Source organism: Primulina tabacum, chromosome 1 (genome assembly GCF_025594145.1).
Source record: "Primulina tabacum isolate GXHZ01 chromosome 1, ASM2559414v2, whole genome shotgun sequence".
NCBI classification, from domain to species: Eukaryota; Viridiplantae; Streptophyta; class Magnoliopsida; order Lamiales; family Gesneriaceae; genus Primulina; species Primulina tabacum.
This window is the reverse complement of record NC_134550.1, coordinates 11,251,762-11,279,193: the sequence shown is the minus strand read 5'-3', so window position 1 is coordinate 11,279,193 and position 27,432 is coordinate 11,251,762. Positions and strand designations below refer to the sequence as shown.

The window sequence follows — 27,432 nt, the reverse complement described above, 5'->3', positions numbered from 1 at the left end:
TCGATTTCATCGAATGTATGTGTATTTGGTAATAAAACAAATTCGATAATTTAAAATTATTGTTTATATCCAATATATTTTTAGTTTATCTTTGATGTTTTCTCATTAAACTATATCATTGCAAAACTAATCATTTTCAAGCCCCTTGAATGTAGCCCTAAACAATTCATATTATAATTTGTAAGATATCTTCTTCTTTTTTCCAGAATGAAGCTAGTGGGACTGCATAGTTCTTAAATTCTGTATTATCTAAATAAATTATTTTGCCTTGACAATCTGGGCTATAGCTTTTCCGGCCTCATGTATCGAAGTTTGTCGTTCTTATTTGAGCCCATGCTTGATTGTTTTTTCAAGATTTTAAGGTTTGGGCTTTGGTTCACACACTTTTCTTTCTTCCCTTTTTTTCCCCGGAAAGTGCACACATTCTGACTTTGAAGGACAAAAATAACAATTCATTCTATGCTTAGTTATCTGTTCGAGTAAATAGGGCAAGAGCCGCAGAAGATAAAAACCTCTTCTCTTCATCCGACCTTCATATTACCGTCTATGTTCTTTGAAATTTTTTCGAAATCTTCTTATCCCAAGAAAGTGCAGAATCTGTTAATTTCTTAATTGTAAATATATTTTTTGCTTTTCTTATGCTCAAATCAGATTTACTCTTTGTTCATTTTTCTTCCTCCTCTGCTCGAATGCAATCCGTTTGTTTCGTTTTTCGTGTTTTTCAACTTCTTTATTTTCATCGTCCATGGAGGATTGAAGCCGAAGAAACAGCGGTTCACTAGTCCCTGTCTCACCACATGGTAATTTCTTCTTATAAATTGTGCAATTTGTTTACTTGACACAGAGAAATATAAGCCCTCGCTTGGTAGCATGTGTTTGGGTTTTTAATTGCTACTGGAGCTCCAATTGAGAAAGAAGCACAGTTTTGTACTAATGTTTGTCTTTGTTTTACTTCTTTTTTACTTTTACCGTAATTGATTCACTGCATGTTTGTGTATCGGATTTAAAATATTCAAATTCCATTTCTTTACATTCCAGTGCATATTTGTTCATGGGAATCGAAGTATTCATATTCCAATTAGTTCCATTCCGGTATTCAAATTCTAGAAAAATGGCAAATTTCTGTTTGTCACATAAACACAAATCCAGAGAATATACATTTCTACAATGTGCTTGTATATTGAAGTCTAAAAATATTTATATAACGACCCAATAGAATGGTGTTTATGGCTGATACTTGATAGTGAATCAAAGCACAAAGACTATTTTCATTGGATTGATATTCATTTTATCTGTGTTTGTATCTCCACCAAATTTGGAGGAATGATTGTGTTAGGATTGGAAATAAATTAAAAGAAGTGGATAAATTTCCCCGTACTCATCAGGACTTTCATATACTTAAATATTATGTTTATTTATTTGTCTGTAGATGACTTTTAGGTGGAATGTCAAGGGATTATGTTGAAGATTTGAGGAGATTTTGGATGAACGTTTTAACAACACCGGTCGAATTTTCTTGAATAAAGTATTGGTGGTATGATGGAAATACTGGCCATGCATTGTCTTTTCATAAGGTATTGGTGTTAAAATGAAATACATCCGCATTTTATAATATTTGTTTTACCATTTAATAAAGTTACTTATCTTAAAATAATTAAATGATGTCTTGATCTATTTTTCAACCGACCTAAAATACCCTCACTCCACCTTTCGACGTTCTTTCAAGTTCCAATCAGATTATCTTCTTCCCTACCAAGTCCCAAACTAAGAGACTAAAACTTCATTCTACTTTCTTCGTTTTCCTGATCTACGTTAAATCTCTTTCATCTCAAAATCTTCTCAAATTGTTGGTCAACTCGCCTCCGCCTCCGCCTCCGCCTCCGCCTCTTCCCTTCCAAAACCACTTATTTTCCCCCAACAGCCGCTGCAACACCCTACGGTGATTTCGCTTTTTTTCCTCTTTAAATTTATTTTATTTTGATTACTGCTGTAACGGCGCATGATTTTTTGTCTTTGATTTTCTTTTCTGTAAGTGTTTTGATGTGGTGCGCCGATTTTCCTGTGAATTGTGGAGAATAGTTGTTCTAAATTATATTCTTACCGAAGACCGCTCCAAATTCTGACCGTTTCCTTAAAATTTTTTTGTCGTCACTTCTTCTTCTCTCAGTGTTTAGGTTTTACATTTCTGAGTGCTGTAATTAAAAATATCAGGAGCGTTACTTCATGATTGTTGATTAGGTTTTATGCTATTTTTTGTTTGTTTTGTTTAAAGTTTATGAAATAAAAAATACCCTAAGTGCTAAATATACAATTGGAATCAAATGTCTCTTACAATTTTTATTTTTTTTTCCAAACTCCGCCACCCACTTCAACCACCCACATTTTGTTAAATTAATAAACCATTGTGGAATTACTATTTATTTTTAAAATATTATTTAAGGTCTCATTTTATTATCCCCCAAAAAAAAAAATTATGCACCCAAACTTTAATTAAACTTTATGGTGAAACCACGTAATTACTGTTTCGTGAGATTGAAAAATATATATAATCAAAACTTCTTATTGATTTGGTCATTTGGTTTCATTTTGAGCATTTCATAGCATTATTATTTATTTTCAAAATATTCTTTAAGGTCTCATTTTATTATAAAAAAATAATTAAAAAAAAAGTTACGCACCCAAACTTTAATTAACTTTATGGTGAAACCACGTAATTACTGTTTCTGTGCTTGAAAAATATATATAATCCAAACTTCTTATTGATTTGGTCATTTGGTTTCATCTTGAGCCTTTCATGGCAAAGTTGGGGTCGTCACGAGGATGACATGTTTTTCATTTCCTTTTTGGTGAGTACTTATATGTCCGAAGGTCCTTTATTTACATGTTTTGAAGGCCATTCACTAATTCAAGAGCTACTTTTTGAGTACTTTTTTGTTGTTTTGAGCTGATTTACCTTTTACTCTTCATTGTTCATTGTTATGTCATTAATGTTCTCCTGCCTTTCAATTTACAACTATGTTACACGTAGTTATATGAGATAATAAGGTTTTGTCACAACTCATATATTGATCGTTAGTTATTTTGTTTGATTATTGTTTACTCAAATTGGCGCGCTATTTATGCTGGGTTGCATGAAATAGTAAATTGTGGTCATTAAAAATGGACAATAGTAGGGTTTTTATAGTTCATGCCTCTAATGTGTCATACAACTCTTTGATGATCAAATTTCAATACGTGATATGTTTGTTAAAGTTTGGAGCCCTTTTGACTACTGGAATCTTGGGATCTTCCGGGGTGGTTTACTTTGTGACAAGCTCTGTCAATTTACTCTATTCCAATTAGCTGCATTTCATGACGCTCACAACTTGAACCGATCTTCAACCACGCGTCAAACTCATCAAAATTTACAAGGTTTTGTTTCCTTTTCTCTGTTTTGTTATGGTTTTTTCCCCATTATGATTGTTTTCCAATTTTTTTATTTATTGTTTGGGTATATCCAACTACCAATTGTGAAAACACACCTTTGATGATAAAAAACAATAGGTGGAAAATGTTTGTACTAAAGGTAGCTATTACTTTCTTCAGTTTAGCTTTGCATGGATTCTTTGTAGAACTTCGCATCGGCGTAGCTTCAAAAATAAGACTTTCTCAGTTGCTACATTTTTGCCTCTTGATTTTCATGTTGTAGAATTCAATAAGATTAAAAAAAATTAAATGAAAAGCGCCTAATATTTTAAAAAATAGAAAAAAGTACACCCACGATTCTTTTAGGACAACTTATTTAAAAATACCCAACTCCCTTTTCAACTTTCTTTTTACTACCCAATCCTTCAAAACTTAGTTTTAACTATCCAAATTTTTTAAAATTCCAATAATACCATTTTTTTCTAAATATGGTACGTGACATTGTTATACCTATCGAGCTTGTTCTTAAAGGCATATAGCCCCAAGACATATAGCTACGCAAGGTTTTCAGCCTATATACCATGCTCAAATGATCGATTTTTTTTATAAAAGGTCCATCATGCTTCCGTATAATAAATTGAACAGTTTAACTTTTTTACCAGAATGCCGCCGGGTTATATCCGCCGAGTTTTACAGACTGCTCATCACAGTCCAATCACACAATCGCAATCGATGGTTTCTGACACAGATTCTTTCAGCAGCACTTAGCACAACCTTGTTTTGTTTCCTACCTCAGGGTGTATAGTAAAAACTCAATTTTGAAAATAATACATGAGAGGGGCAAAAGCCTTGGTTCTTTTATTTAAACATACAAACCATTATTACATAGTAACCTCCTGTAGAGGAGGAGAAACTTGTTTAGCTACGAATAACAGCTGAACTCAAAACACACATAAACTTGAAAGAAAATATTACAAATTATTTTGAAGAAAAACGAAGAGGTTGAGTCATGTTTTCATCTTCCTTCTGCCTTATTGTTTATAGATGTCCCTGACAGATTTGTATTATGGACTTCAAACTCTTGAACTAACTTTTCTTTATTGCCTTCCAACTGTGGTTGGCATTATCCTTTTGAGTGGGTTTGAGGGAGTGGTTGAGTGGTCCCTCTTCTTTTCTTGACTTGTCTTTTTCTAGATTATTAGTCTAGAAACAGCTCGCTCTTGTGATCTTATCTCTTGACATAACTAGTCGATATGTGTTTGTATTATATTAGCTGAGATTTCGTTTCCTAATTCCTTTAGCCTTTTATGATAAGCTTTGAAATTCATCAGTTGTTTTCTTGTTACCCTAATCCTTCTCCTGGAAACTTTGAGATAGTTGAAATACATTTTGTTACCAACTTCGGTTTAGGTCTGGTGTATTTTTATTGTTCCCATTTACTCCCTATTTATAGTTGTAATTTGACTCATCCACTATCTTTTGTCAAGGAATCTTTAGCTTTTGTTATCCTCAAGGAAAAGTGGTTAGATTCACATGTCCACTTATTTTTGTCGAGGAATCTTAAACTTTTGATGTCCCCGAGGAAAACGTGATTGTGGTTCTTCGCCACTTGGTCATGTTTCTGCGAGATGCTTTCTGTCTGACCGAGGTCTGAAGCCTTTGCCGAATTCTGGCTCTTTTTGATTCGGATACTCTGGACAGATCTGTTCTGACCATCTTCCCACATGAATCATATTGCAGAATTTCCGACAAGTTTTTTTACTCCCCGGCAGCTTGTTATTCCACAGAAGATTTCTTTTCTTTTCGAATAGATCTTTTGCAAAACTTGTGGTTTTTCCTGTCATAGTATTTAACATGAACGATCCGTTTACCGAATTATGATAAAACTTAAACGGAAACTTGACTTTGTCCATCTCAGAGTTAGACAGACCCATAAATCTCATGCTCTTCTGGTAGAAATATCGTCTTCAATAATTGAAGCAACAAAAGATATTTCTTCTGACGGAGGATCCTTGATAAATTTTTGAACATTTGTATCTGACCTCCTTAACTTGATGAAATAAAAGGCTTCGTGAGAGCCTTTTCCTGCTTGTTCTGGTGCTGTGCTGAAAAAGTATAGCTCCAGAATATCTCATCTGGACAAATAATCGTTATTTGTCCAAGTTTCATGAACAGCTTCCTGGATCCCTTTTGGTAGGCCTGAAATTTCTGGGAAGCTTGGTGATGTGGTATAAACTGAGGCAAGAGCCCTGAATTCATACCAAGCTTTGACCTCTTTTGGATATGAATTTGGTTTCATCCATATCTTAGGATATTTTCCTGCAACATCAACCCTGATAGTAGCTGGGTTAATTCCTACTCTTGTTTTCGATTTCTCCCAATTTTGTTGGTATACCTGTAATGGAGAAATTGTAGCTTCATGAGTATCAACCTTAGATTTATCCTTGTTAGTATTTGGTCTAAGGTTGATCTTTCTCTCTTCAATGCCCGAGGTGAAGGGTTGACTTGAGGACTCGAGATAAGGATCTGTAGTCTCAATTTTTGTTTCAGCCGACTCATCTGGAGATGATCCCGACTTAACATTTGTTCTAGGAGTATTTGAATCCCCTGCTCCAGGTATAGAGTCTTGTGCTCGAAAACTCTCCATTTGGTAAATTTTTTGCAAATAAAAATAATGGTCATTTCTCAAAAGCCCTTTTTACAGCATAGAATTCTTTTTCGTTGATATGCCATCTTATGGCTTCTGCATCTGAGAAAAGTACACTGCAATATTTGCATGACTTTTCTCCTTCTAGCGTGAGCTTTGTTAATACTGTCATCCATCAATGATCAGTGGCATCTATATACAATACCAAATCATCTTCATCCTGAGGAATAGCCATTTTGGAAGATTTTTACAAATCTCCTTTAGTTGACTAAGTCCCTGTGTGTGTTCTTACGTCCATATAAATTTCGCATATTTTTTCAGTAATGGACTGAACACTTTTCTGTGTTTTGCTAGGTTTTTAATAAACATCCCAGCAAAATTAACAACTCCTAGAAAACTTTGAAATTGTTTCTTTTCTTTCAACTCGTTTGGAAAATTTTGCACTTTTTCTACTATATGATCTTGCAAAATTATTCCTGACTCGTCGATTTCTATTCCGAGGAATTCAATCTTTCTTGTGGCAATGACTGCTTTCTTTTCTGATAGAACCAGTCCTTCTTTATTGCAAATATCAGAGAAAATCTCTAGTATGTTTAATATGTTCCTCCATATTTTTAGATACAATTAACACATCGTCAATATAGAAACAATAAAAATAATGATCATTTTTCAAAAGTCTTTTTTACTGCATAGAATTCTTTTTCGTTGATATGCCATCTTATGGCTTCTGCATCTGAGAAAAGTCCACTGCAATATCTGCATGACTGTTCTCCTTCTAGCGTAAGATTTGTTAATACTGTCGCCCATCAATGATCAGTGGCATCTGTATACAATACCAGATCATCTTCATCCTGAGGAATAGCCATTTTGGAAGATTTTTACAAATCTCCTTTAGTTGACTAAGTCCCTGTGTGTGTTCTTTCGTTCATATAAATTTCGCATATTTTTTCAGTAATGGACTGAACAATTTCCTGTGTTTTGCTAGGTTTTTAATAAACATCCCAGCAAAATTAACAACTCCTAGAAAACTTTGAAATTGTTTCTTTTCTTTCAACTCGTTTGGAAAATTTTGCACTTTTTCTACTATATGATCTTGCAAAATTATTCCTGACTCGTCGATTTCTATTCCGAGGAATTCAATCTTTCTTGTGGCAATGACTGCTTTCTTTTCTGATAGAACCAGTCCTTCTTTATTGCAAATATCAGAGAAAATCTCTAAATGTTTAATATGTTCCTCCATATTTTTAGATGCAATTAGCACATCGTCAATATAGACAAACATAAATTTAAAATAATCTTTAAATAGATTATCCATTTTCCTTTGAAATATCTGGGGTGAATTAGCCAATCCAATTGGTAATACTTCCCAAATATAGTGTCCTTGTGGGGGTGGAGAAAGCTGTAAATTTCTTACTTTTTTCCTGCATCTTAATCTGATAAAATCCAGACTTACAATCGAATTTAGAGAACATCTTTGCATTGCGTATGCAACTAATTAGATGTTCTCTACTAGGTATGAAGTACTCATCAAACTCTAGAATCTTATTAATTTCTTGATAATTAATAACTAATCTGGGTTTGTTTCTTTTAATTTCACCATGACCATGATTTCTTACAAGAAATGTAAGAAATCATGGACTGCTATACGGTGAAATTCCTGCTTTGTTAAAACGAAGGTCCAAATGTTCCTTCATTATAATTTGCATATCCTTTGTTCATTGGGATATGTTTTCATCGTAAAAATTCATACTCTTTGCCTTCCTTAATTTTAAGGCAAGCTTTGAGTTGATTTTTGTCCTACCATAAAAGGGTTCTTCATTGTAATTTTCTTTGATTCTTTTTTTGACATTTTCCAATGATACATTATATTCAAACTCTACTTCATTCTTATGTAGAGCTATCTTAAGGCATTCTATTTCCTCTGGTTGGAGCTCTTTATCTGCTCTTAGTTGGAGCATTGTTTCTCCAAACTGTCTAGAATCCTTCATTTTCGGGTTCAGAAGTTTTCCTTCATCATCACGCTTGATGCGAAATTGGATTGACAATTTTCTGTAAAATTCCTCTCGTAATCGCTAGACTATGATTTTATGATCACATGATTGTGAACACTAATCGTCTAGTCTCATTTTCTTGCGTATAAGACTTGAACATTTGTAGAAAATAGTTTCTTAGCAAAATGTCAGCACTTGTATCATGAAAATAAATCGGTGGTATTTTTACCTTATACCAAGGTGTTTGTCCGACACCTCCGATCATAATTTCAGTCATCATAATCCCTTTGCATAAGATTAAAATTCTTCTGGAGAAATCTCTTCCAGCAATCTTTGGTGGTTCTTCTTCAAAATTATTTGGAAAAACTCCTCTTGTTGCTGTGCAAATTCCAGCACCTGAATCAATATAAGCAACAAAATATTTTGTCTTATATTGTTCGTATAACATTTCAACTGGAATGTATATCAAGAATGGGCTTGTGGTAATTGGATTTTTCATATCTATCATCTGTCATAAACTACATTCTATACTCTAGATGTTTCCAAGGTTTATGTTCCTCGAGAAACTCTAGTCCAAGAACCAATCGATCTAGTACTTTCCCTTGAATTCCTTTTATTTGAACTTCTAATTCTCCAATATTGATCATTATTTGGTAAGTTTCTATCATAAGTTGTTATAAATAATATATGATATTACAAGAGAATTAATTCCTTTGTTTCGTAATATCAAATACTATTTCTACTTCCTTCCACCCCTCTGGCATATAAGATTTCCTATTGTAGAAAATCTTTTTAGCTCCTGTTGGGTTTCTTGAACATGTGCTTTTCCCCACCTGTAACTTGTAATTCTATCTTCTTGAAAAGATATTCTTCTCGATTCCAATATAAGACTTTGATTCCTTTGTAGAATCGATTTGTCTTGTATTTGGATATCTGTTTTCTGTATTAAAGAAAACTCAACTATTTCTGGATAAATTGCTTGAACAACTTTCCCAAATATCTCATGTATTTCAATAAACTTATTTCTAATAAACAATTATGAATGATGTGTATTAAATAGAGCATATGAAATTTGATAAGTGATAGAATATGGTCTATTACCTTCTTTCATTAGCCTTTTTTCCTTGAAATTCTGGTGCGATGTCAAGGCTCGGCTAAAATATCGATCTGCCAAGTTGTAGACAATTCTTGGATAGATTACTCCTACAATCTTTCCTGCGCAAAGATTTCCTGAGATAGTTCCCAGTACTGAATTTTGAAGGTTCCACATTCTTTTATCGCATATAGCAATGTCAATAGGTGAATCTATTTTTTTTTTTAAATTAGCTTTTATCATGATCTGGATTGCTCCGATATGAATACAGGACATAGTCCTTGCTATTTCTATCTTGATTTTTTGTAATTCCTCCTTAATTTTTTAAGAATAAATTAATTGCATCTCCATTCTATTTCGTGTAACTTCCATAGGAATTGTCATTTCCCTTCTAGAAATTTTATAGATTAGATGATGTTTTTTGTTTCTTAGGCCAATACTTCCTAATAACTTTTCTACCTGTCCTGCAGATAATTCTTGATATCTCTGAAGACTAGGATTTTCTCTCATGGTCCTCTGGACCATGTTATGAGATATTGTTGTCTGGCTAAAAAAATCAGACAAATGTTCATGTGTTTCGAGTTGAAACACCTCGTCTTCAGTCATATTCCGATTCAGTTCCATCAAATTCTTCCTGACTCAAGACTTCTTCTTCTTCACATATACTTTCTGAAATGTCTACTCGTTTTAAAAAGTGCGGAAATAAATTTTTTTAAAGCTCGCATTTCGAAATAACATTTAAAATAATCGTAATTATTTGACAGTAAAAACAATGCATTTTAAATTAATCAAACTTATCCAAAAATCATACGTAAAAATAAACGAGTAAAAATCATCAACGTATGAAAATATTCATCTCATCTCAAATCTCATAATCAAAGTGCGGAAACATGCGGTCCTCGGGTCTTCACCGCTCCAGGTCTGCCTACTCAAATTTCGACACCTCCAGTCTACTCATCGTTTAGCTCAACTGCATCACACACGCTTAGTGAGTCTAAAGACTCAACACGCCCTTACCAGGAATAACAAGTACATATACATGGCACACAGCAGTGAAAAATATCATACTCAACATATCTTTCATGAACTTAAAAGCATAACATAAACGTGTCGTTTAAAATCATCTCGTGTCAAATCATGTCATCTCATGTCATCATATACGTATACAGTTTCATTTAATTGAATTCAGTTCATTAGTTGTGACTTTCGTATCAGCTCTATCGATGGATCCATCTACGTATAACCACAAGTACCGGGCGGCGGGGGACATTAGCGACAGCATTACCCATCCACTGAGCTCGGGCCTCAGCTCATCATATCTCATGTCATCGTATACATATACATCGTCAGTCACAACCAATTCTCATCCTTCAAAAATAACATCATATTCACCACTTAGTAAAACATGCATATACGTAACTTTTTCCTTAAAACCAAGCATGCAACGTATTTATCATAATTGCGTAACATTCGTAAAAATGATGCATAAACATTTAAAATATCATAAATTTGTGTTCAGGGTGCTGCCATGACCAAAAACTCTCCCGGGTGCAAAATGACCATTTTGCCCCTGGAAACCCAAAAATTATCGTTTCAACCCTGGACCTCTAAAATTGACTCGAAGCTTACCAAACTCCTTAAAATGTCCCAAAACATAATTAAAATCATTCTTAGATGTAAACTCGATCCCAATATCAAACATAACCGATTCGTTTTAAAACTTGGACCGCGGTCTCGGTTTTAACCCAAATCGAATCGAAACTCAATCAAATTATTCCCAAATTTTTATCACACCTTATGAACACATTAACAGCCCTAAAACCAGTAAGATCAGACCTCCTAACCTCTCGAACAGACTCTGAAGGCTGCTGGACGTTCGGCAATACGAAATCCCTACAAACCCTCATGCACCTAGCCGCGAGATTATCGATCCTAGCCAAAAGCCGACGTGTCTAGCATCAAACCAGCTATGCTAGAGTCATGACCGAACCCAAGAGGCCCTCCTTGAACCATCCTAACTAATCCTATTGTTTAAACAACCAACCCCCGCACTGAACCACCTAAACCGCTCAACAACCGACCAAGCCTCTCCTTGCCTTACTCCATTCGATCTGCTACTGAGCCAAGACCAGCAGCTCATGGCCCCCTCCTAGACCTGTCACGGACCCAAGTGGTTCAGTTTCTTAGCCAGGATCGAACCATGCATAGCTGCCCTACAAATCTCTCGATCCATTCAACATATACACGCAAAAGCCAAACCAACGGCCCCTCTGCCTAACCAAGCCCCGACACAACCTTCAGCCTCCTTACCTCATACACGACACCTACAGGACCATAACAACCCAATACAACAGCTTCCTTGCACCAATCATAACAAAACGTGAGTGGTTTACCAAAAGAAGTGCATAAACTTGCATAAAAGCAACATTTCTTGATGGCCGAACAGAAATCTCATACGTAGACATGTATAACAGAAATAATACGGCGTGAATGAAGAGAAAACGAAAGTACGTGCGTGCCTTTATGATTTATGCTCAAAAACTTGAAGAATTTCGCGTCGGGGAGGTGCAGAGGAGCGGGGAGTGAACCTTTCTTGAAAGAACAATGGAGGAAAAACTTTGCTCCTGGTTTTCACGTCAATATGGCCGCTGGAGAGTGAGTGGGACGGCTGATATAAGTAGGGTTGGGTTTAGGGGAGCTTAGGGTATTATTTAAATATTTAATTACTAGAGAATGAGCCCTTAATTGGTAATTAAAAGGATTAAAGTAACTTTGAGCCCATTAAGCTTAAAAATAAGCCCATCAAGTCCAAACGTACTCCCGAAAAATCTTTCGTTTTGGTAAGTTCTTGAAAATATTAGCCGAATTCTCAAAAAGTCTCCCGATTCGATAAAATTTACGTACCGTTAAAAATAAAATCATGCGGATAAAAATACCTAATAAATCTCATTTTTGGAAAAATACACTTAAGAACACCTTAAATTAATTAATAAAAATTAATCATGTAATAAAAATAATTTTCATGATAATTCTCTGGTCTCCGTTCCTCATTCGGGCGCGAAATACATCAAGAAGCGCTAATGCATGAACCCTTAAAATTTCATGAATTAAATCCTATCATGCATGAATTATGCATAAAAATGCACTAAATAATTAAACATAATTTAAAATAAAACCCTAGATTGCATGAACTTTAAATAAATCATGAATTAAACACAAATTCATGGAATAAACATGCATTTAATGCTTTATAACAATTTAATAAAATACCTAAGAATTTTAATAACTTTCATGCATGTGGTTCACGTGGATTCTCAAATTTTCGGGACGTTACACTTTATTCTGAGGCAATATCCTTAAATCGGTATACCTGAATAAGATCTTGGTAATAAACTGCTTCTTCAATATCCGAGGTTGGATCGAAGCATTTAATACCTCTTTTTTCATTTTCTGGACAATTGGTTGAGATATGAACTCTTGCTCCACATGTCCAGCAATTGCAATCCTTGAAACTTTCATTAGCTCGAAGATGAGCTCTTCTAAAAGTTTTCTTCGTAGGTGTTCTTCCTGAGCTTCGAGATGTACTCGATGCTGGGATGATATCCTACTTCTTGATGGTCCACTTCTTTGCCCAAATTTATAAGATCTGAATTTTTGTCTAGACCAAACTGTTCTTGGTTTCCAAGAACTTCTTCCACTTCTCGCATAAGGATGAGTTCTAAAACTTTTCCTCTTATGCTTCTGTGGTTTACTTCCAATAATTGTTGGAAGATCATTTTCCTTACAACACAAAGGAGTACGTTTGTTAATACATCTTCAACGTTTGTAATTCTTTTGCAATGCTGTCAAATGACACCATTCTGCCAATTTTCCTTTAGGAAAATAGGCTCTTCAAGCTAATGTATCTGGATTGCTAGTGATATATTCCCTTATTAGCATTTCTCTCCAGGGACTTGGCATTTTGGCGAAGAAAAGCTGCATCGCTATATTTTCTTCGACCCCTGAATTGTATATATATTTAGTGAATAACATAATATATTCATCCACTCAACATATATCATGTAATTCAAGGCGATACATAGCTTGAGTATATTTCTCCCTCTTTTCTGTATCTTGACTGTTAAAATAGTTAAATAGGGTAGTAACTTTTCCAGCTATCTCACTAAGAGATTTTCCAGCTATGACTGACTCTTTGGTTTTTAATGAATTCATATCCCAAGCAATTTTAACTGATCCCATAAGACTCATTTTTAGAAGTTCAATAAATCCTTCTCTATTGAGATCAAGTGTTCCTGCAGCGATTCTCACAGCAGATGTCCAGTCATCTATGAGATCTTCTTTTTTTTTTGAAATCTACTACATCAAGGTTAAGCATAACCCCATAAGGATGTATAGGTTCTAAAAAAGTTTTCCCATAGGGTGTTTGGTGCAAGGGAATTTGATTTCTCATTGTCCTTGTTCCCGCTGAGTGTGGTTCTCCACAAGTATGAAAATCGGGTTGAGATTCTCTCATATTTATATTCTGAGATCCCACATTTTTCCTTGGTGGTTCCTGAGAAGATGACCAGGTTATAGAAGATGTTTCACCTCCCGTTGTGTTCATCTTCAGATCTACTACTTTGAGATTTGCAAAAGATTTTGCAAGCTCTTGTAGATCCTCTAGACCAATCCTTTCTAAAGTTGCCATCATATTAATTTCTTTTTTGAGATAGATTTAGTTAGATTGATCATTTTTTCTTCTTCAGTCAAAGGTTTTGACACTACTTTGGCCTTCCCTTGTTGAAGTAACAAGGGGTCAGTACCAAAAGATGGTGGTAACCTTCCTTCTGAAGTTCTCTTACTAGAACTTGGTTGTTGTTCTAGGATTTGAATGCTTGTTCGAATATGCTTTAGTATTCCAAGAATTTTTTCCTGGTTTTCAAGTATTTTCTCCACATTTTGTGGTACATAATACAGCATATTGTCATAATTTTGTACCGTTTTTTGAATTTCTCTAAGATCTCCCGAGAGTTTAGATGAATTCGGCACTATTTCCAAGAACCTGTTATTTTGAATCATAAGTTTATCTTTGGACTCTGATAAGTTCCTTCTTGATATCTAACATTGGTTAGATCTTCCTATTTCAAATATTCCAGAGTTCTGGAATAAATGCTGTAAATAATTAATCTCGAACTTGGGTTCGATTCATGATAATTGAGAAAATTCTCCTCCCCAAATATTTAATTACTCTATAATAATAAATTTTAGTGTTTGAAATAATTTTACCTCGGCTCTGATGCCATTTGTGGCCCAGAAAATTAACCATTTGAATTTTTCACATATAAATACAAATAAGGGTATTTTTATCTTTTAAACTCTTTTTAGGTAGTGGAACCAAAGTTTTTTAGTGCGGGTATTAAATTTAAAGTTTAGTTTGATTTGAGTATTTTCTCACAATTTACCCATTCTTTTATTCAAGTATATTTTTAACAAGAAACTTTGATCGTGCTTGCAAAATATTTTTTCCACTTCTATCTTCCATAAGAATTGATTAGCAACTTCAAAATATATATTTTCACCGAGCTTCGACGAACAAAAAGTTCAATTTCTAAGCAATTTATGATGCATTTTAACTATCTACCTCTTTCCGTTTAACCAAAACTCGAGACCATTTTCTAATATTTGGACTCGAATTTTGGATAATTTTTCATGATTCTGCATTGCATATGTTTTTTTATCTTTATTTCAGTATGTTAGGTTATGTTCTAGGACGAGTTTGATGGAATGAGAATATATTTTTCTTGTAGATATCTAAATATTGAAATACGGAAGCCACGAGTTCGGAAAAAATAGACACAACAATGTCAATAATATGTTTTCTATACAGAATGACGTTGCAAATCAACAACAAAGGTCTTCGCAGGCATGTTATTTTTTTTTTCATTCCATATTTTAATTAAACATTTTAGTACTATATTGTGGAATATTATAAAAAAAGTAATATAAATATTTCTATTTTAAGAATCAGTTTCATATGATCAATCAACATAATAATACAATTGCATTAATATATATAATTTTTATATCTTTCATATTTAGATAAAAAAAAATGATAGCATCAAATAGTTGACGACAATGCCATGTACGCAAACGCAAACATAATCATTTCAGTTTTTCTGAAATGTGTTCCACTATTATTTTCTCATTTTCATAATTACATTAACTATTGGTCTATAATTCTATGTAGGACATGACAAATTCTAACTCCAGCTCTTACATCATCGAAAGACCACAAATGCAAATTCATAACGAACGTGAAAGAGTATATTCTATGACCCAACAATGACGACAATTTTACCTTACTCGACGTCGATCAAATTACCAAATTAGAAGAATGAATTTTTCTTCTTCCATTTCTAATTCAAACCAACATTGTATAATACGTAGTCCAAAAAATATTCAGATGGTCTATAAGTCATACTTTTATTGTGTGCTAGATGCACAACACACTTACAATATGCATATATTGTTCAACAGATCAACAAATAAATTAGAGGTTGGCCCAGAGTATCGGACGACGATCAATGAATGAGGTTGCAAGGAACAAGGAATTGGCTCGCCGTCGTGCAAATTATCGAAGAAGACAAGATGAAAGATCATCAATTCCAGATGAGTCTAATCCTGGTAATAGTGATTTTGCTGCACCAACTACAATGATTCAAGAATCAACTCATAACATCGGTGAAAATCGTAAGTATCTTCTACAATATTTGGAATTATATCCACAATGTAATGTCAAACATTACTTTCTTGGCAAAACAATCATATATTTAATTTGATGTATTGTACAAAACATCTTAAATAGTTCTCATTCTCAAATATTACTGCTAAGTTAAAAAAGCCTCCACATCTATTGTTCATGACAGTTGTTGATGTGACTATAGTGCGACAAACATATCGCTCAGAGCTAATATCTTTACATACTTTGACATCAAATTTCGAGCGTGGAACAGTCTACCATCGCCAAATTCTGTTCATCAAGGTATTCTACTATATCCAAATAAATAGTTGCTGCCAATATATATGTTACGCACCTTTATACATTATCAATGGGTTTAAATAATTTTTTTTTTATCAAAATATGTTGGATTAATTAGTATTAATTGGCTAAACAATTTTTCTATTTTTGACACACAGGTGTATTTTTTTTTTTTGTTAAAAAACCTTTTCATTGCTTCTGCCATCAATTTCCCGTTCAAGTTTACATTTAATATTTAGTGCATTCGACTGAGAGTCCATCAACCAGGTGATTGATTTTTATTTTTTGTTTTAATTTTCAAAATTTTATGCACAAATATTTAATCATTTAAAAGTTTCAGAAGTTGGTTTAAAATTAACTAGGAAGCATCCTATATGAAAAATATTTTAAACATGGAAAATATAATTTGAACACATTGTATATTTTTTAATGTCTTATTTTCATAGTTTCATACAAAAAATTAATTTATTTAAATAATTATTCTCATTTTCAAAAAGCCATAAATAAGAAAAATATTATTTTAAATTATGGTATTTTTTTACTGTAAATTATGAAATATATGACTTTTTCATTAGCGATTATATTTATTTCACAATTTCAATTAAGATATAGGGGAGAAAAAATGTATTTGAAGTTTTTGCAATATATGGTATATATCGTCAAATATTTTGAAAATAGGTTATTTTTAAAAACAGAATTTACAAATAGGTTAGAATAATAAAATTCCACTATATAATGTATTTGTTCACTCTTCCAGCAACAAATTTTTTTAAATTGTTTAATTTGAAGATTAATTTTTAAATTTTTGCAGGAATTAACTTCAATGGTCATTACTAACATACAAGGGTATCCACGTCCACGTCAATATCATAACATAACAAGAAATTTCGGTGAAAATGATATAAATTATGAATGACAATTGTTTGACCCAAGAATTTGTATACATAGTCAAGCTCTACTGTTTCATGGTGAAACATCACAATTCTGCTGTAGAAATAGAAACAAAAATTTTGATCATATCCCTTCTCCAATTGAATTGCAAGTTGTATGCTGCGGATAATGAGGAAGGTAGACATTTTCAGCAGTTCACAAATGCATACAATCATGTTTTCTCTTTTACATCAATGAGAGTCAACATATACCAGTCCTTAGCAACCGGTATACATGGAATTTACAAATTTCATGACCAGGGATCAATATATCACTCGATTGGAAGTCATCTACCAACTGAAAATTGTAGGCCAAGGTACATGCAGATGTGGATTGTAGACACAGATCATGATATAGACAATAGACTTCATGAAAATCCAAAACTAAGGCGAGAATTGATGCTTAAGATACAAAATATTATTGATCAACACAATCCATTTGTGCATGTGTTTCGACAATTGGTAAATGTCAAGACATACCTAACTGTAGACTCATTATCAAGCAACAAAAACCTAATGAACATCAATATAAATTACCAACAATATCTCAAGTTGCAGCCATCATTATTGACAACAAATGTCAAGAAACTTTGAGTAGTCGAGATATTATTATACAAGGAATCAGTGGAAATCTTATTAGCATTCAAAATGTAGTTGGTTGTTACGATCCTTTGCAATATCCTCTCCTTCTACCATATGGTACATATGGTTGGGACATAAATAGCCGAAATATCAATGGTACTCGATTAACATGCTTAAATTACTATGCCTATATGCTATAGGTCAGTAAAAAAAACATTGTACTTTATGTTTTATCTTTTTAATTAAAAAATTTAAAACTTAAATTTACACCTATACTCATATAGTGTAAATTATATTCTTAATCACATACGAGAAAATTCCCCGTCTTTGTTAATTAGAGGAAGTCGTCTACTTCAACAATATGTAGTTGACAATTATGTAAAGATTGAAACATAAAGACTACGACGGATACGTTCAAATTCACGTGATATGAGTTCAGAACTTTACCAAGGATTGCAAGATTGTTTACATGAAGGTAAAAATAATGCGGGTACGATAACTTAATGATTTGAAAATTATTTTTCGCGACGTGTTATTACTCACGTCTTATACATATTTATCAAAAACATTATACAGGAAATGTTGGTACCAGAATCTTTTTGCCATCATCTTTCGGTGGAAGCCCACGTGATATGTACCAACGGCATCAAGATGCCATGACTTTGGTACAAACATATGGAAAACCAGATATAATGCTTACAATGACATGCATTCCGAATTGAAATGAGATAAAATATCAACTACTTCCTAGAAAATCACCTCAAGACCATTTAGATTTTATCACAATAATATTTCAATCAAAATTTGAGGAGTTTAAGAAAGACATTGTGGATAGAGGGATTTTAGGTAATGTCCGCTCTTATTCGTACATCATTGAGTATCAGAAAAGAGGGCTTCCTCATGTTCATATGTTGGTCATATTTGAAAATAATGACAAGTTGTGTACTCCCGATCACTTTGACTCAATTGTGCGTGCTGAAATACCTTTAATAACGGAAAAACCCAATCTACACAAAGCAATTGTCCACCATATGATACATGGGTCATGTGGATCAATCAATCCTAATTGTCCATGCATGGTAAATGGTAAACGTAAGAAGAACTTTCCAAAGCCATTTGTGGAATACACATCTCGAGGAAATGATTCATATCCTCTGTATTGAAGACGTGAAGGATGGCCAACTATCAATTCCCAACAATGACGATGTTTTCATTCATAATGATTGGGTTGTCCCGTACAATCCGTGGCTTTTATTAAAATATGATTGTCATATTAATGTTGAAGTATGTGGAGAGATTAAACGTGTCAAGTACATATACAAGTACATTCATAAAGGTCCTGATCGGGTCGCATTAGAGTTACGAAATGGGCAAAATTGTGATGAAATCCAACAGTTCGTGGATGGAAGGTGGATTTGTGCAGCCTGAAGCATTGTGGTGGATTTTCTCATTTGAGTTCTGTAGGATGTATCCTTCATTCATTAGGTTACAACTACGTACACCAAACCAACATTTGATTTATTTTGACCCCCAACAACACGTAAGTGATCTACTTGCAGATGATGACAACTCGAAGACAATGCTAACAGAATTTTTCAAAATAAATTGTGATCCTGACTTGACTGGAAAGTATTTATATCGAGAACTTTCACAATATTACACGTGGATAAAATCTTGAAAAAAATGGATTCGTCGAAGAGACAACAATAAAGTGGTTGAGAGATAATATGTTGTGTTGTCATATGAAGGTGAGGGGTTTTATCTTCGTATCCTTTTAAATCATGTTAGGGGCCTTGTATCTTTTGAATATCTGTTGACTGTGAATGAGGTAACATATCCAATATTTAAGAAGTATGCTCATGAGAAGAATTCTCCAACAGGATGATTATGTAAAACAATTTCTGCAAGAAGCACGTTCCATTAGAATGTCATCTTCATTGAAAATGTTATTTGTATCCATATTGGTGTTCTGTCAACCAACAATAGTTCGAGAACTCTGGGATGAGTTTCATCCTTGCATGTGTGGAAATTATGGAAGAGAAAATTCATCAAGTAACTTCATCATCAATAATTTATTGCTTGAGATACGAAAATTGTTGCATCAGTACAAAAAAAATTGATGATTTTGATTTGCCATCAATAAGTGTTGAGTTTTTAGAAGACACACCGATGCCAAGAATAAGTAAGGATGAGATTTCTTATCAGATTTCTGATGAGGATTTGAAATCAATTGAACTGTTTGAATTCTCAACAGAAGATTGCGTTTGACACCATCATAGGAAGTATTATGCACACAACCAATCAAAATTATTCTTCATTGATGGTCCTAGAGGTAATGGTAAGACATTTTTATATTCCTCAATGTTTGCACATTTAAGAAAAATGGGTAAAATTATAATTGCGGTAAGCAACATTTGGAATAGCTGCGACATTGTTGTCAGGTGGAAGAATTGCACATTCACGTTTTCAAATTCCAATTAGACCGACCACATCAACACTTTGCAAAATTTAAAAACGAACAGAACTTGCATATATAATAAGGCGTGCATCAGCTATATTATGGGACGAGGTTCCAATGGCAAATCGTTATGCTTTTGAATTCGTTAGTAAGAGTTTCCAAGATATTATGGAAATCAAATAGCATCTGGAGGGAAGACAATGGTTTTTGGTAGCGATTTTAGATAAGTGTTACCGGTTGTTAAACGAGGGTCAAAGGCAGAACAAATTGATGCAAGTATTTCAAGGTTAACATTTTGGCATTGCGTAAAGATAATACACCTTCAACAAAATATGAGTCTGCTCAAGATAATGAGTTCTCGCAATTTCTCTTGCGTATAGGTGATGGATTGCAACACGCTGTGAATCATGATTTCATAAAATTACCAGATCCAATTATCATACCATGGGAAGGTGAATAATCAATTCAGATGTTGATTGATTCTATTCTTCCTAATATGCCAAATCATGTTAATGTTGAGAACTATATGGTTGATAGATCCATCATCACACCAAAAAATGTTGATGTAGACAATATTAATCAAATACTCATTCTCAAGTTTCCCGGAGAAGAAAAAGAGTATACCTCTTGGGATAGTGTAGAAGAGGACAATCACAACCTTTTTCAAGAATGAATTTTTGAATTCTCTTTGTCCAAGTGGTTTGCCACCACATAAAATCATATTGAAAGTAAGAAGTCCTATCATGCTCTTGAGAAATATTGCGCCCGAACTTGGGCTATGCAATGAAACAAGATTAATAAGCCGCAGTCTTGGTAGAAATTTTATAGATACATGATTAAACTTAAAATTAATAATTTATCATATGTTAAAACCTATATTTTAAAATTTAAGTTTCATTAAAATTATTAAATTATGTTATTTTAGTATTGTTTGTCTATATTTAATTGTCTTACTAAATATGTTTTATTTTCAGGTTTTCTACACGTTGGTAAAATAATGATAACTCAAGCTACAAAATTCAAATTAAGGTGATTCAAACATGTTAGGAATCCTTGAAGAATTATCTACAACTTTGCATAAGACATGAATTCCTAAAAAATTCATTAAGATGATCAAATTGTGAAAATATCAAAATGATGACATATTTACTTTTACTATGACCATGATATAGTAAAAAAATAATAACTATTTCAATATTTAACCAAATGAGGTGAACCAGAAGGCCAAATTCATCTGCAGACAATTTCCCATGTTTTCTGTTTAGAGCAAAGTCAAATTCGAAGATTAATGTCTTAGAACATAGCATTAAAGAAGGGCTATGAAGTTGAAGTTGGAGGAGACAAAAACTACTATACAACTACATGACAATAATGAAATTTTTTACCTTTCCTCTCGTTTGGCCTATAAATATAGGCCTTGTGATAGCTTGAGGAGTATCATATCCCATTGTAAAATATAGTGTGTGTGTATAAAAGTTCTAAGTGTAATATATTTTCTTTCTCAACTATGAGTGATGATTCTAGTGTGGATCAAAAGTAAGCTCATGACAAGCTAAATCTAATATGTCAAGGTGAAGATGATGAATTCTTGGTGAAGTAAGTTTTTTATATTTTGTATATTTTTTCTATATTTCTTTTTATTTAGTTAATTTCTTTTTATTGTAGGTATAAAAATGAATTATTTGTTGTTATCAATTTACATCAAATGCTTGATACCATTGAAGTGGTTATCTTGATTTGTTGATTAATTTTGATACAATAAATATTTCATCAATTATTATTATTGTTTATATATATATATAATATATATATATATATTTCATTTAGAGGATAGTGTGGCTCTGCCAGTTGTTCTAAATGAAATATTATGATTTAATACTAACATCTAACAATCTAACATTTACTTTATTGCAACTAACATTTACTTTCCCGCATCTAACTTTTAGTTTACCGCAACTAACTTATTAAATCATATATTTCATTTAGGCAATAGCGTGGCTCTGCCGGTTGATCTAAATAAAATATAATGATTTAATTTAACATTTATTTTATGCAATTTTGTATTTATACAGTTATATATATAATCATATGTACCATATATAAAATATCGGTTAATTTGATATTTTTATAGTGGAAACTATATTTATTATGTATGTGTTTAAATATTTAATTTTTTTTCTTGGAACCATTAATTATGATGGTTTTCTTTGTTTTACTTTTAGTTAAACAATATTACACAAACCAAGAATAAATCCTTGAGCCTTGACAAAATTTATAATTTGTAAAATTCATTATTGTATTTGGTAATTTATAAATTAATAAATTTAAACTTAAAATAACCTCTCTGTGGATCGATCTTGTACTTACGAAATATATTACTTGCAGACAACCTACACTTGGGTGAATTGAAATTTAAGTAGAATTTTTTGGTGGTTATGAATTTCTTTTGTGTTTTTTTCTTAAAAGCTGAAGGATACTTATTACAAACAAAGTATTTGTAGAAATGACATACTCAATTCAATGGATCAGATATACTCGCCCCCATTTTCATTTGGTTTGTTTTTAACCATGAATAAGTTTATGGTCCATGATTCATTATATTGCTTTACTTTAGTGATCATATCAAATTCGTTTGTTCGTTTTGATCTTGCAGGTTATAATGTATTTATTACGAGCTTCAAGGTGTTACGATCTAATCTCTCACATATTCTTAATTGAGTCACTAAATCATTATATTATAGCTTTTATAATCTTTACAGACAAATGTACATTTTGGTTAGAAGATTTTAAACTCACACATTTCAAGATCTAGCAGAGTTCCGATCTCAAAATCTTAACTTTTATCTGGCACGTTTGCATCTTTACTGTTATGGCATATTTGATGATATTCTGATATTTTTTGGACATTCTTTTGACTATTTGTTTACTTCTTTTACATCTATATTTATTATTATTTCACATGGGATGATATTACGGCTTCAAAATAGTATTATCTTTTATGATCAAAACCTATATCATGTAAGGTAACAAATTGAGTTTGACAGATTTATTTAAACTTGGAATCCATTACCATTCATGATTCAAGTTCAAAATGTTTTAGTGTAATGATGTTATAATATTATGAATGTTTAATATATTTACCTCATATATTCATGACACACGCAACGCTTGTACCTCGATTGCTAATATAATTTAATTATCAAACTTGTTGTCGGCAAACATTTAAATGAGGGGGGACCAGTCAAAGAAACGTGTAGTGGTTGGCTGCAGGAAATTTCACGGGAATTACGTGAGAAGACGGAAGACGTGTTTTATACGCGTCTTTACACTGACAGGAGGCTCTATAAATAGAGCTCCTCCTTCATTCTGAAATCATCCATTCTTCGAGTTTTCTCTCATCTTATAAGCATTTGAGTGCTTAGTTCTATAATATTTGTGAGGTGTTTTGTTCTCCTGTATTAAGAGAGTGTGTGTTCTCTTTGGAAACACAGTGAGTGAGTTGTACACCACAAAATATTATAGTGAAATTTTTTTCATCTTGCCCGTGGTTTTTACCTCTAATAATTTTTAGGGGTTTTTCATGTAAATCTCGGTGTCCAGGTTATTCTTTATTTTCGGGTTTTATTATCTCAAATTCCGCACGTGGGACCAACAAGTGGTATCAGAGCCTTGGTTTAAAATTTCTTAAAATTCTGAGTATGCTCTGTGGTTGCAGCCTAGACTGATCTTCCATATCAGAAAAGATTTTTTTATTTAAGGCGAGATTATTTTGTCCAGTCTACTAAAATTGTTGTAGGCATAATGGCGGGAAGGTACGAGATAGCAAAGTTCAACGGAAGCAATTTTATGCTGTGAAAAATAAAGATACAAGCAGTTTTAAGAAAGGAGAATTGCTTGGCGGCTATTAGAGATAGACCGGTGGAGATTATAGATGATGGAAAGTGGAATAAGATGAATAATAATGTTGTTGCCAATTTACACTTGGCTATAGCTGACGAAGTTTTGTCAAGTATCTCTGAGATAAAAACAGCTAAAGTTATCTGGGATACTCTGACAAAGATGTACGAGGTCAAGTCGCTACATAACATGATTTTCCTAAAGAGAAGGCTTTATACTCTTCGGATGGCGGAATCCTCATCGATGACCGACCATATCAACACATTAAATACTCTATTTGCCCAACTCACTTTCATGGGGCATAAAATAGGGAAAAATCAACGTGCGGAGCTTCTACTTCAAAGTCTACAAGATTCATATGATCAACTTATCATCAACATTACCAACAATATTCTTATGGGCTTTCTAAGATTCGACGATGTCTTAACTGCGGTTCTCGGAGAAGAAAGCCGGCGCAAGAATAAGGAAGTCAGGTTGGTAACTTCGAAGCCGGCAGAGGCTTTGCCGATGATAAGAGGAAGATTCATGGAGCGTGACTCCAGTGGGAGCCAAAGGCGAGGTAGATCAAAATCGAGAAGTAAAAAGAAAAATATTTACTGCTTTAAATGTGGCGGTAAAGGGCACTTCAAGAGAGAGTGTACGAGTATCGATAAAAGTTCTCAAGAAATGTGGCCAGTACTTCAGGCAGTGGTGAAATATTATTCACCGAAGCAGCAACAGTTGCAGAAGGCAGGCACAAATTTTGTGACACATGGATTATGGATTCAGGAGCGACGTTGCATATGACGTCTCGGAGAGAATGGTTTGATCATTATGAACCAGTCTCAGGAGGATCTGTATTCATGGAAAATGATCATGCCTTGGAAATCGCTGGGGTCGGTACTGTCAAAATTAAAATGTTTGATGGCACCATTCGCACCATACATGAGGTACGACATGTGAAAGGACTGACGAAAAATCTTTTGTCCTTGGGGCAATTGGATGACATCGGGTGCAAAACTCATATTGAGAACGGGATCATGAAAATTGTGAAGGGCGCGCTTGTGGTTATGAAGGCGGAAAATGTTGCTGCAAATCTGTATGTACTTTTGGGAGAAACACACAAAGAGGCAGAACTAGCAGTTGCATCAATTGGTTCAGGAGAAGAATTAACAGTGCTATGGCATAGAAAGCTCGGGCATATGTCAGAACGAACGTTGAAAATTCTCTCAGAACGGAAGCTGCTGCCGGGACTTACAAAAGTGTCACTACCCTTTTGTGAGCACTGTGTTACCAGTAAACAACATAGATTAAAGTTTGGCACTTCTACTGTCAAAAGCAAAAGCATATTGGAGCTGATTCATTCGGATGTTTGGCAAGCACCGGTTTTATCCCTAGGAGGAGCGAGATACTTTGTCTCGTTCATTGATGATTTCTCTAGGAGATGTTGGGTGTATCCAATCAAGAAGAAATCAGATGTTTTTCAGATCTTCAAAGATTTCAAAGCGCAGGTTGAACTTGATTCAGAAAAGAAAATCAAGTGTCTAAGGACTGACAATGGAGGAGAATATACCAGTGATGAATTTGATGCATATTGTCAACATGAGGGCATCAAGAGACAATTCACGACGGCTTACACACCTCAACAGAATGGAGTGGCGGTGTGGATGAACAAACCTTGTTGGACAGAACAAGAGCTATGTTGAGGACTGCGGGTCTAGAAAAATCATTTTGGGCGAAAGCAGTTAGAATCGCTTGTTATATTATCAATCGTTCTCCTTCAGTGGCGATTGATCTGAAGACTCCGATGGAGATGTGGACTGGGAAGCCGGCGAATTATTCTCATTTGCATACATTTGGAAGTCCTGTTTACGTTCTGTACAATGAGCAAGAAAGATCGAAGTTGGACTCAAAATCCAGAAAATGTATCTTCTTGGGCTATGCTGATGGAGTTAAGGGGTTTCTCTTGTGGGATCCTACTGTTCACAAGCTTGTCATCAGCAGGGAAGTTATCTTCGAGAAAGATAAAGTAAAGGGATACAAAGGCACACTGAGTTCAGAAACTACTATTTTTCAGGTGGAAAATAAGACGGACGAAGGTCAAGTTTCTTGTGAAGCAGTACCAGAGCACGAAGAACAAGAACATGTTGAGTCTGAGGTTTCCAATGTTAGGCAGTCAACTCGAGACAGAAGACCACCAGGTTGGCTTTCAGATTATGTCACTGAAAGTAACATTGCATATTGTCTATTATCAGAGGATGGTGAGCCATCGAGTTTCCACGAGGCTACTCAAAGCTCGGATGTATCTTTGTGGATAATAGCAATGCAAGAAGAGTTGGAGGCATTAGACAGGAATAAAACTTGGGATCTTGTTACACTACCACGAGGGATGAAAGCCATTGGAAACAGATGAGTCTATAAGATCGAGCGTGATGGCAATAACCAAGTGGAGCGGTATCGTACTAGATTGGTGGTAAAAGGGTATGCTCAGAAAGAAGGCATTGAATTCAATGAGATATTTTCTCCTGTGGTTCGACTTACAAAAGTCAGATTAGTGTTGGCATTGTGTGCGGTGTTTGACCTACATCTAGAACAGCTAGATGTGAAAACAGCATTTCTTCATGGGGATCTTGAAGAAGAAATCTTTATGCTCCAGCCAGAAGGTTTTGCGGAAAAAGGCAAAGAGAACTTGGTTTGCAGGTTGAAGAAATCTCTGTATGGTCTCAAACAAGTGCCGAGGTGTTGGTACAAGAGATTTGATTCCTATATCATGAACCTTGGATACAACAGACTGAGTGCAGACCCTTGTACGTATTTCAAGAGGTTTGGTGATGATTATATCATTTTGCTGTTGTATGTGGACGACATGTTAGTAGCAGGCCCCAACAAAGATCAGGTCCAAGGATTGAAGGCACATTTGGCTAGGGAATTTGATATGAAGGACTTGGGACCAGCAAACAAAATTCTAGGGATGCAAGTTCATCGAGATAGAAGTAACAGAAAAATTTGGCTTTCTCAGAAAAATTATTTGAAGAAAGTCTTGCAACGCTTCAACATGCAAGATAGTAAGCCAATTTCGACCCCTCTTCCTGTTAACTTCAAGTTATCCTCCGAGATGTGTCCTAGCAGTGAAGCAGAGAGGATGGAGATGTCTCGAGTACCATATGCATCAGCAGTGGGAAGTTTGATGTTCGCTATGATCTGTACAAGACCAGACATTGCTCAAGCAGTGGGAGCAGTTAGTCGGTATATGGCGAATCCTGGACGAGAGCATTGGAGCACTGTTAAGAGGATCCTTAGATACATTAAGGGTACCTCGAATGCTGCATTATGTTATGGAGGATCAGATTTTACACTCAGAGGCTATGTCGATTCAGATTATGCAGGTGATCCTGATAAGATGAAATCTACTACTCGTTATGAGTTTACACTT

At 34.0% G+C, this 27,432-nt stretch overlaps 1 protein-coding gene across 4 annotated transcripts; it reads left to right on the top strand.

The window, feature by feature from the left end:
- The first annotated feature begins 494 nt into the window (after nt 1-494).
- On the top strand, nt 495-21,708 carry LOC142541371 (uncharacterized). 4 transcript variants are annotated; one of them, XM_075647911.1, is made up of 6 exons: nt 1,599-1,939; nt 3,253-3,411; nt 14,923-15,038; nt 15,653-15,865; nt 16,042-16,157; nt 16,966-21,708. In XM_075647911.1, exons 4-6 carry the CDS (start codon nt 15,700-15,702, stop codon nt 17,068-17,070), a joined length of 387 nt encoding a protein of 128 aa, XP_075504026.1. In that variant the 5' UTR covers nt 1,599-1,939; nt 3,253-3,411; nt 14,923-15,038; nt 15,653-15,699; the 3' UTR covers nt 17,071-21,708. The 4 variants fall into 4 exon arrangements, with proteins under 4 accessions (XP_075504038.1, XP_075504026.1, XP_075504034.1 ...); XM_075647923.1 differs by lacking the exons at nt 1,599-1,939; nt 3,253-3,411; nt 14,923-15,038 and adding exons at nt 495-800; nt 1,430-1,574; XM_075647919.1 differs by lacking the exon at nt 14,923-15,038.
- Nucleotides 21,709-27,432: the final 5,724 nt, after the last annotated feature.

Coding starts and splice junctions, on each gene's coding strand:
- LOC142541371 (XM_075647923.1), top strand. CDS start 15,700: ATGAATGAGGTTGCAAGGAACAAGGAATTGGCTCGCCGTCGTGCAAAT. Junction 15,866..16,041: donor TCATAACATCGGTGAAAATC/GTAAGTATCTTC, acceptor TGTTCATGACAG/TTGTTGATGTGACTATAGTG. Junction 16,158..16,965: donor GCCAAATTCTGTTCATCAAG/GTATTCTACTAT, acceptor AAATTTTTGCAG/GAATTAACTTCAATGGTCAT.